This window comes from Dasypus novemcinctus, chromosome 23 (genome assembly GCF_030445035.2).
Source record: "Dasypus novemcinctus isolate mDasNov1 chromosome 23, mDasNov1.1.hap2, whole genome shotgun sequence".
Taxonomy (NCBI): Eukaryota; Metazoa; Chordata; class Mammalia; order Cingulata; family Dasypodidae; genus Dasypus; species Dasypus novemcinctus.
In genome coordinates this window covers 47,513,375-47,523,233 of record NC_080695.1, presented here as the reverse complement: position 1 = coordinate 47,523,233, position 9,859 = coordinate 47,513,375, and the positions used below count along the sequence as shown (strand labels likewise).

The following is a 9,859-nucleotide window of genomic DNA, read 5'->3' as shown; positions in this document are numbered from 1 at the left end:
AGTGAAAACTAGACAAAGTCTCCTCGATCCCCTTTGGAGGCTCAAGGGAGCCCCCTCAGTATTCTAGGAAGTGGGGAAGTGAAAGAATCCAGAATAGCACTGACCCAGAGCCAGACTTCCTGACTCTGAGCCCTTAGATCAGTTAACCACACTCCTGGGCCTGCTCCTTATCCCCATAGGGGAGAGAAAATTCAGCATCGAATGCACACATAGCATGCCTGTGCACAGTAAGGGTAACTTATTCCCAGTGAGCTGATCCTCCTCTCCCAGCCATTAACCCAGGCAAAGTAAAATAACTCCCACCTTTCCTAGAAGGAGGTTCGAAATCCTCTCCCATCTTTCAAATGAGAAATTGCAGCTGGGAGGTGTGAAATAGGGCAGAAGGACCTGTCCTACAGAACAGGAAGACTGAGGACTGGAGCAATTAAGAAAGGAGATGAGTCACCATGTCACTGAAGCCAGAGCAGGAACTCCAGCCTGGTGTTTCTTTCTAGCTTGTTCTAGGCCACAAAGACAGTTGGAAAATAGGGTCAAAGTGTAAATACTTTAGGATCCTGCTGAGAAGGCCTGGCTCAGGTGGTCTTTGCTGGGCCTTAGTGGTCTTGTCCTGGGTAGTGCTGGATTTGCTGTATGTGTACTGGGTTCTAGAAAGTCAATTTCAGCCCCTAGATCCTGAGCAGTGCAGCTGGCAGGGCATGGTGGTGAGAGTACATGACCTCATGGCAGCTCCATTCTGAGGATGGCAGTTAGGAGTTAGAGTCACTCTTTAAATAAGTGTCCTTCATTGTTAGCTGCACCTCTGCAGAGTCTTTCCTTCAGGCAGGTGTCACTCCCAGGGCAACTTTATGGTCCTGGAGTTGGAATAGGGAATTAAGGTCCCTGGCTGGGGCCTTCTCTCATGTGGGCACAAGTGTTGGGGTGTCCTGGGGTCCCCCAGGGCACACCTGACCACCCTTCTATCCCACCCCCCAGTGCTGCAGATCCCACACAGTGCAAAAGTTTACTACACTATGGATCCCTCAGCCCATCACCATCTTCTTCTCCTGAAGCAAAACACACCTGTGGTTGCCAAGGTGAAGGACAGAGCTATCTCAGCCCTTCTGGGGAGTATGCAGAAGGGACCCAAGTTCCAAAAGGGGAAATTCTAAGTGGCCTGGTGCCTGCCAGCTCAGGGTCCCCCTTCCCAGGTCTGCCTGGCCAAGTAGTTTTGCTCACCCCAACCTCAGTGGGCCAGGCCAGGCAGGCACTTCCCTGATATGTCCCTGATCTATGTCTGAAATAATCCACTTTCTCGATAAATAAAAAAGAGCTTCTAGCTCCTTTATTGAACAGGCCTGTAAGTAAAGAAAATCTGGTAGCAAAATCCTCCTCTCATGTGTAGATTTTGGTCTTAATTGCTATTTTACATGGAAAGAGAAGAGGGCACCTGGGAGGTATGTGTGAGTCCAGGTCTTGGACAGGAAATGCATGAGAGGTCCCTGACAATTCTTGCATCCTGGAGAGCAAGGAATGGACCCAAACCCACAGCACAGGTTTTCAAAACATGAAAGGAGCCAACTGCAGGGTCTTATGGTGACCCAGGAGCCACCAGGACCATCCCGCTCCTACTATGGCCTGATTCTGTCCTGGCCTCACTGGTCCTTCTCACTGAGCTGCTCCATGGCCGCAAACCAGGCTCCAAATGATTCATGTGGCACAAGGGCCTCATAGCAGCAGCCCGCCTGGAGCTGCTGGAGCTCCTCCACCATCTGGTATTCCTGGGGCCAGGGAAAGGAAGATGTATCATCAAAACCTGGGTGGGCTTGCTGGGTGGGATGGGGTCCAAGGGTTGGATTTAGTCCTGTGGATCCCTCACCTCTTCACTCCCTTCCAGGCTCTGCCTGCCCTCAGGGCTGACTTCACACAGCTCATCCTCCTAGAAGTTGTTCTTCATCCCATGCACAACCCCATCCACTATCCCCCTCAATTTCAGAGGAAGCTATGAGCAGCCCTGGGGGGTCCTGCCCAGGAGGGTCTCTGTTTATTACCCTGACCCCACCCCAGCCCCACCCCTGTAGTGATGGCCACAGCTACTCACCTTCCTTTTTTTTTTGAAATTGATCTTCCTTCCCTGGAAGGTAGAGAATTTGCATTCATCATAAAGGGGCTCCTAGCCATTGCCAAGCCCATTGCCCCTCTGCCCCTGTCATGCTTTACTACTGCAGGTTCAACATGCACTGGGCAGCCCAGACCACAGATGGACTCAGGCAAGCCCCTCGCTTCCTTTAGTGGGGACTGGGAGCGGTGACAGAGAGACCTTCCAGTCCAAGTTGTGATGAACCAATGGAGAGAAGGCCCCTTGGACCAGCCTCCATCTACTCTTCTGTAAGAAGTTCATGGCACCCCAGCTCCCAGGGCATCTGTGAGGCTCCCAGGAGACATGATGTGCTCACTGCTGAGAGCTCAGGGCTTACAGAAGGACCTGTTCACCCAAGCCTCAGGGCCCCTTTCCCACCCTACCCTGGCCCCCGAACAACTCACATCCAGATACTCTGGCATGGCATACTCCAAAAGCAAAAATTGTGTGAGGAAAGTTCTGAGGCATGGGACCACACCTTGGATGTCACCCTGTGGCATTGGATAGGGTGGGGATGAGCACAGGCTCTCAGGTGCCCCCAAGACCCCACTTGGGAAACTCCTCAGTCTCAGACTCCAGGGACCACCCAGCCTTCCTCTAGGACACTTTGCTGTAACCCTTAAGTTCCCCTTAAAGCCTCCAAAGACCCCAAATTTCTCTGTAACCACCTCCCAGGACTGACTTTTCTTCAGTAACCATGTGTACGCCTCCCCTACTCCAGCCACCCTGAGCCAGCTCCTCAAGGTTCTTACTCTGACTGGATGCAAGGAGAACCCCAGGATTCCCACAGCTCACCGTCCTAAGGCCAGGAGAAGGGACATTGAAGGGAGGCTTTCCAGGCTCAGTGGACTGGAGGGACAGGCTTGAGAAGGGCCCCCATCCTGATTTGGAGGCCACCTCACCCCAACTCCTTTGGCTTCAGGCACACTCACCCTCTCTTGCTGCTGGTGCTGCCTCTGGACTATTTGGGGATTTGCCTCCAGGGTGGAGAATTTAGAGATGGACCTCTGCCAGGGTGGAGAATGAGGTCAGTGAGGCCCTCCCCCTCACCCATTGTCCCGTGGGTCTTGAGCACCTGGGAATAGTGGACTGAGGGAAATCTGCTGCCACCACATGCACAATGTCCCCAGCATGACCTTGTGCATGAGGACTGCTCTCTTGAGCCCGTTTTTTCATCCGTGGTGTGAGGACACAGCACTGAGCCCTACAATGATCCCCTCCCCCTGCCCATGAGCCAAACATCCTTCTTCATCTTCTTCCAGAATAGGCCAGGCTGGATGTTTTCACAGAAACTTTCAGTGAAAAACTAAACACCCCACCTCCTGAGCCCTGACCCCAGCCTCCTCTTTACCTTGATGATCAGCTCACTGCCATGGGAGAGGTTGTGCTCCTTCCAGTAAATCTCTGACAGAGTCAGAAAGAGGCAGAAGCTGTCCCTGGGGGAGGGAAAGAAGGAAGGAAAAGGTGGGAGTGGGGGGAGGGAGTAAGGGCTGAACCACCTTCTCTAAGCTGCTTGGGACTCGGACTGCCTGGGTGGGTGGTGTTGAAACTGGGTAAATCTGAGCACTGCAGGACAGTGTGGACTAGTGAGCTGAGCTCTCATGTGTGCACAGCGGGGACTCCCATCCCTTTCCATGAGCAGCTCTTTTTGCACACGCTTTTTTCATTTGGACAGAGTGTGTTGCTGAGAAGCAAACACTTAACATGCTCCCATTTGGCTCCACTCCATAAGGAATGGATGAGGGAAGCAGTGTTGAGGCAAAACATCTCACCTCAGGTGATATGGAGACCTAGAGCTACAATCTGCCTGGCCCTACCCAGGAGCTGCTACCTCCCAGACTCCCTAAGTGGCAATTTCCCCAGGTCCCTCACCCAATCTTATGTCCCCTAGAGAGAGGCCTGCCCACCTGGAAACTTCCTCCCATGTCTTCAATAGACAGAGAAGTGGATAACTCTGGAGACCAGAGATGATGGCATAGAAAGATGATTGGTTATGGAGGATTCGGCACTCCTGGGAGAGAGAAAGATACACCATGAGAGTGGGTGTGAGTGTCCCCCTGCTCCAGCTTCAGGTCCCACAGATGATATCCACTCCCAGGATGAGACAGACACTGAGGGAGGCCCTGAGGCACGTCATGGACACAGAGTGACACCCACAGCCGTCCTGAAGAGGTAGCCTTGTTGGGAAGGGAGGATAGTGCAGGACTGTGCTACAGGCCAGGAGGGCCTGTGGACCTGAGAGCCAATAAGTATAAAGTGGGGTTTCAGGACACCAGAGAGAGCCCCCTGAACATACCCTGGCCACCTCGGTCCAGTGCTCCACCACCCTGGCCCTGGCTGGGTCCTTCATGCTCTGGTTCCCGACGCAGGTGGACATGACGCAGTTTATCACCCAGTTGAAATGGGTGATGGTGGCATGGACGGTGGGCGCCATTTCTTCTTTGCATTTTTTGTTACGCTGGGACCAGATGGAGCCCAGGCAGTGATAGGGCACCACCTTCTTGAAGAGATCCTGGGGAGGAGGGGATGTCAGGAACCATGCCAAGCTCAGATCCCCTATGCCCTCCTGACCTAGGCCAGGGTCCAGGGGTCTCAGGTGGGGCTTGGCAGGCTGAGGACAGGGTGTGTTCATTGTTCCCTGAGGGGACCTAGCACTCTAGAGTCCTCAGCTCCAAGGCCTGCAGGGGAGAGAGCTCCATTTTCAAGTCCATCTCACAGCCCCCAGCCCCCAAGGGGCCTCAGACTTCCACAGGCCCAGGTAGCACCATCAACCCTCATTATAATGCATCCTTGGATGCCATGTGGTCAGGTGCATGGTCCCTGTGGGGACCCAAGCCTTTGGGTCCCTGCCTAAGGATCCAGTACACATAAGGGCCTATCTAGTGTCAGTGTGATGGAGAGCACCAGCACTGTGCGGGACACCATGGGGTTGGCTGCACCACAGTGAGCTCCTTCAAGCCTCCATGATGAAGCCCCCTCAGGCTTTCTATTTCTTTGCTCTCATGTCATGTTCCCAGTCAGTGCATGAGGCAGAGATGGTTACTGTCCAATATCTACTCTCCAGAGGAGTGAAGCATGGGCTTAGGGAGTAGTAAACTTGCCCAGGTTGAAATTCTGGGAGTGGAGCCAGTGTTTGAACCCAGATCCTAAGATTCTGATTCAGGGGGTGGTAAGGTGGGCAGCAGTTCCCAGAGGGAAGAGCCTCCCAGCCCCACCCTATCATGTCCAGCTGCTCACCACATCCATTCGGGTCAGCTGCTGTGCCACCAGCTCCGGAGGGAAAGCCAGGAGGTTAGCAATCTCCTCACTCAGCCTGATTTCCAAAGGCAAAGTACAAGTGCAGGAAGGTTCCGGGGGTGTGGCCTGCCCCAGTGCTGGGTCGAGTCTTGGCACTGGCTCTGGTGGTGGCGCCAGACTTGCCTCCCCCTCAAGAGCCGTTGCTGCTGAAGGCAAGTTAAGAGGCTGTGGTTCCATAAAGGGCACTGACTTGAAATGTGTAGGTGACACTGGAGGTGGTGGTGGGAGTGCCTCCAGCTCAGGAACTGGTGATAGAGATGGTGATGTGACTTCTTCCAGCATGGCTGCAGGTGCAACATCTGAGGATGGAGCTGGCTCTACCATCAGAGTCGGCATTGATGGTACCTCCACAGGTGTCACAGGCCCTAGCACTGTGGGTAGAAGTGGTGGTGGTGCTAGAGCCACCTTCAGCTCCGGAGCTGGTGCTACATCACCTAATGCTTCAGGCTCTATTTGTTGTCCAAGCACTGGGACAAACTCAGGAGCTGGCAGCAGAGGTGGAGATGGAGCTTCTTCAGGCTCTGGAAGTGCCCCTGTGACTGCCACAGGTGGTGGAACTGGCAGTGGATGTTGTCCTGGAGGCATTTCCTGCTCTGGGGCTGACAAATGAGCTGCAGAAGAGGTAAGTTCCAAACCGGGAATTTCTTTAAGTGTCTTTAAGCTCCCACTTGAAGCTTCCACTACCTTCTGGGGAAGATCCAGCCCCCAAAACTGTTCCCAGACTTCAGTCTCCAGGTGACTTCTCTGGGGCTCCTCTTTGTTCCTGACCTGGTGGCAACCCCTGGTAGTCCCTGCCTATGGGTCCAGTCCCGGTCCTCACCCCACAAGCTCACATGCTCCCATCCTGAGGCACCCTCACCCTTTGGCTCTGCCTCAATGGGCTCCAGATGGCTCCTCCATGACAGTAGAGCTATGGCTTGGCACTCCAGGGTAGAGCCAGGAAGATACACCTGGGCGTAGCCCACCAGCAGCTTGAGGCAGGATGAGCCTGTAGGTTCTGTGAAATCCTCAGCATACTGGTCCATCCAGGTGCCCATCAGTGAGGAGACGGTGCTGAGGACAGGAGGGGGCAGCAGAGTCAGACACGGGCCTTTCCTTCCATGCTGCCCCAGGGACCCTCCCATTGGAAAATCAGGTCCATAAGGACAGGAGAGGTTTTGACTGGTCTCTCCATAGCCAGGCATGGACACACAGTGGGAGCTTCTTCAGTATGTCAGTGATAAGGGAAGAAGATCTGTCCTCCTCCCCCGGGCCCTCGTGGCCCTCCCCCCAAGCAACTTCTGCCCTGCACAGCTGCCTCATCCTCTGCCATGCATCGTGTGTGTCTCTTCTTCCCACTGACACTGCCCTCCCAAACATCAGCAGTGCAGCCACCCTGCCATCCATGCAGGCAGACAGGAGTGAGGTCAGGGCAGCTTTGGAGCTGGCTGCTCACCACCTCCTGTTGTGGGTCTGCACAAGGTGGTGTTTGGGCTCCTGGGATGTGATTGGGCTGTGCTGGGCAAGTGTCCTCTGCAGCCAGTGCCCCAGGACCCCACCCCCAGCTTCCCTTGATGCCTTTCCAAGTGGAGGGGAAAGCCTTCTGGACTCTACTCTCAAGGGAGCTCATAAGATGGGCAGGGCTTTGTGCTCTGCCCGGTCCTTCCCTGTCACCTGTCCCCCAAACTCCAACACTGGTCTCTGGAGAGGAGAGCCCCTTCCCCTCCCCCCCAAGTGCACTCACTTTCTCATTTCCAGGCCTTCTCCTTGCCTGTCTCTGCCACGGAGGCTCCGTCCATATCTAGGGGAGACGTGGGCATGTCACGGCTGACTCTCTTTGAGAGTACCCCTGCTTAAGGTGACACCTGTTACAGCCTGCAGCCCCAACTCCAATGAAACCCAGAAGGGCAGGGACTTTGGCTGGCTTTGTTCACTGCGTGAAGCTGCCTAAGGAAGTGCCTGTACCTAGTAGACGCTTGATGTATATACTTGATGAAGAAGTGCCCTAAGTGGCACCTTCTCAGGCATAGGGTGGGCCTGGACCCCTCTGACAGGATACACTGGTCCCTTCTCTTAGCCACCAATGTCAGAGGCCCAAAAGGGACCTCAAACTCCCTTAGTAAACAGGAAACTCGGGGTCAGTAAGGGGGGGAGCCCGAGAGCCTCCTCACTGGGAGGAGGAAAATCCTGTTAAGGAACAACCCTGCCCTGCCAGCCTCCCTGCCCAGGGAGCCAGGCTCAGGGAAGCACTTTCCATGCATCCTCACTCTTAGTCCTTACAATCAACCCTGCAGGTGGGTACCCTGCCCCCCTCCTGCCCAAGGAGGAAACTGAGGCTGGTGGGTGAAATGACACTTCTGTGATACACGTAAGTTGGGGGCAGAGCAGTCAAGTCAGCAGGGACGGGGCGGGCACTCACCTTCTGAACAACAGGTGCAGGACCTGCTCGGTGGTGGTGAACACGCGGTATGTCCCCAGGAAGGTCTTGACAAAGAGAAGGTCCCCCTCCTGGAAAGCGGGCACCAGGTGCTCGGCCAGGTTCTCCCACGGGCCTGCCTTGACCATGCACACCATGCGGTGCTCCTCCGTCGAGCGGGCCCAGACATTCATCCTCTAGGGTGGGAAGAAGAGTCACATGTGCTGAGGGGCAGAGCTGGGGACCCCCGGGTGGGGCTGGGGCTCTGGGCAGTCCTGCTGTATCCAAGCCCTCAGCGCCTTGAGGTCACGTGCATGCCTCCAGCAGAGAAAGGTCCTCGGCCTCCTTTTGATTTGGAGGTGAGGAGGTAATTGAAAGGTGAGACTCCAGACCTGGCAAAGGACAAGGGCCTGGGTGTCCCTGGGGGGAGGAACCCCACTGCAGGGCCGAGGAGCTGAACTGACACCTCAGGGTCCGGCAGACCCACCTGGTCAGTAAACGACTTCCTCCACTGCTCATGGGGCCAAAGCTACAACATGATGCCATTTGCCACCCAGAACTAAGACCAGGAAACTAAAAGAAAATGCAAAGAGACAGTTCCATATGGGCTGCAGGGATGCTGCCACCCACAGAGACAGCCAGTGGTGATGGAACTGCTCCAGCCTTAGGCAGTTCCCGTGTTGCTCGCTGGTGAAAGGGCTGTCTGTGTGTCCTCTACCCACCCCGTCCATTCCAAAGAGCCTCTACTGGGGTGGGGGGAGGGAATATTGCTTAGGACCCATGGTTGGTGCACAGGGCACCAGTGCTGAAAGGGGAAAAGGAAAGGAATGTTCCAGGTCCAGCAGCACTGAAGGCCAAACCGCTGCTCTAAGCCTCCTCGCTTCTGGAATATTGGCAGCCAAGTCAGGCCTCAGCTCCTGACCTGAGAAGGGCAAGAGGATGGTCATGGGAGATGGCAAGAACCCTCCTAAGGAGAGGAGCTGTGTGGCTTGGGGCAGGTGTGGGAGGACAGTCATAAAGACTGCTGCCCGGGGACATGGGGCCAAGGAGTGGAAACAGAAATACAGCAGTCAAATGCACACAGATTTGATGTGGGCCCACCCTGCAGCCCACCCTGAAGGGAAATCCCTGCTCAGGCCTCCTTTCTGAGGTTCTTAAACTTTTGAGGTGACCTCCCCCTGGTCCATGGAATGGCAGTGTGGTGGAAGGTTCCTTGGGAAGTGGGCTATTGGGCACAGCAGGGGAGAAAGCCCTGGGAGAGAAAGTGGGGAATGCCAGTTGGGAGATAGGCTCTGGGGACCCCCCCCCACCCTGCTGTTTCATACCCCATTGATCCCTACTCCCACCTGGTACCAGCGCTGGCCCTGGCCAGGGCCTCGACGGACCTGCACCTTCTCTATGTAGATGGTGTAGATGAGCCCCTCCTCCAGCTGTTCCCCCACCGTCTGCATGGAGTTCTGCAAACACACTGCCCAGCAGGTGGGACAAGAGGGTCAGTGAGAGGCCTTCCCCAAACCACAGTGTTGCAGCACTTCTTTGGAGCCAAGATCCAGGTCAGGCCCAAATGGGGGTCACCCTTTCCCTGCAGCCCCATTGGAGAGGAGATGACAGTTCAGGGCTCAGGATTAACACTGGTCCACATGAGAGCCACCCCCAAGACACACCTTCCCACCCTTCCAGCCATGGCCTGGCAGGTGACAGGGAAGGACCTACTGGGTTCCCATCCCTGACAGCCTGCTGCTTCCCAGGGTGGCCCCTGCTTATGCCTCCCCCACACTGGGTGGTGGATGGACATGGGGCTGCCAAGGCAGGAGCTCAGTAGTGGCAGGTGCTCAGTTGGCTGTTCCTAGGTCACCCCATGTTACCTTTGGGGACCTCCTGGTCAGTGGCCTGGGGCTTTGTGGCTGAGGCCTGAGCCAATTTCGAAAGCCACCGGAAGAGGACTCATTCCTACTTTGGTTGAGGCCTGAGCCTCGGGGTCTGCGAACGCAGCAGGAGAACATCCTGCTCTGTCGAGCGTCTCCTGCCAAGTGAGCTGGGAAGGGGCTGCC

At 55.5% G+C, this 9,859-nt stretch overlaps 1 protein-coding gene across 3 annotated transcripts; it reads right to left on the bottom strand.

The window, feature by feature from the left end:
• Nucleotides 1-1,295: 1,295 nt before the first annotated feature.
• Nucleotides 1,296-9,258, bottom strand: LOC131275588 (ral guanine nucleotide dissociation stimulator-like). 3 transcript variants are annotated; one of them, XM_071211300.1, is made up of 12 exons: nucleotides 9,155-9,258; nucleotides 7,812-8,730; nucleotides 7,137-7,193; nucleotides 6,273-6,466; nucleotides 5,354-6,024; nucleotides 4,413-4,628; nucleotides 4,024-4,127; nucleotides 3,468-3,552; nucleotides 3,049-3,123; nucleotides 2,521-2,607; nucleotides 2,078-2,110; nucleotides 1,296-1,757 (listed from the first exon to the last, which is right to left on the bottom strand). In XM_071211300.1, exons 2-12 carry the CDS (start codon nucleotides 8,000-8,002, stop codon nucleotides 1,632-1,634), a joined length of 1,839 nt encoding a protein of 612 aa, XP_071067401.1. In that variant the 5' UTR covers nucleotides 8,003-8,730; nucleotides 9,155-9,258; the 3' UTR covers nucleotides 1,296-1,631. The 3 variants fall into 3 exon arrangements, with proteins under 3 accessions (XP_071067401.1, XP_058142311.1, XP_058142312.1); XM_058286328.2 differs by lacking the exon at nucleotides 9,155-9,258 and having other exon boundaries at nucleotides 7,812-8,861; XM_058286329.2 differs by lacking the exons at nucleotides 2,521-2,607; nucleotides 9,155-9,258 and having other exon boundaries at nucleotides 7,812-8,858.
• Between the last annotated feature and the right edge of the window lie 601 nt (nucleotides 9,259-9,859).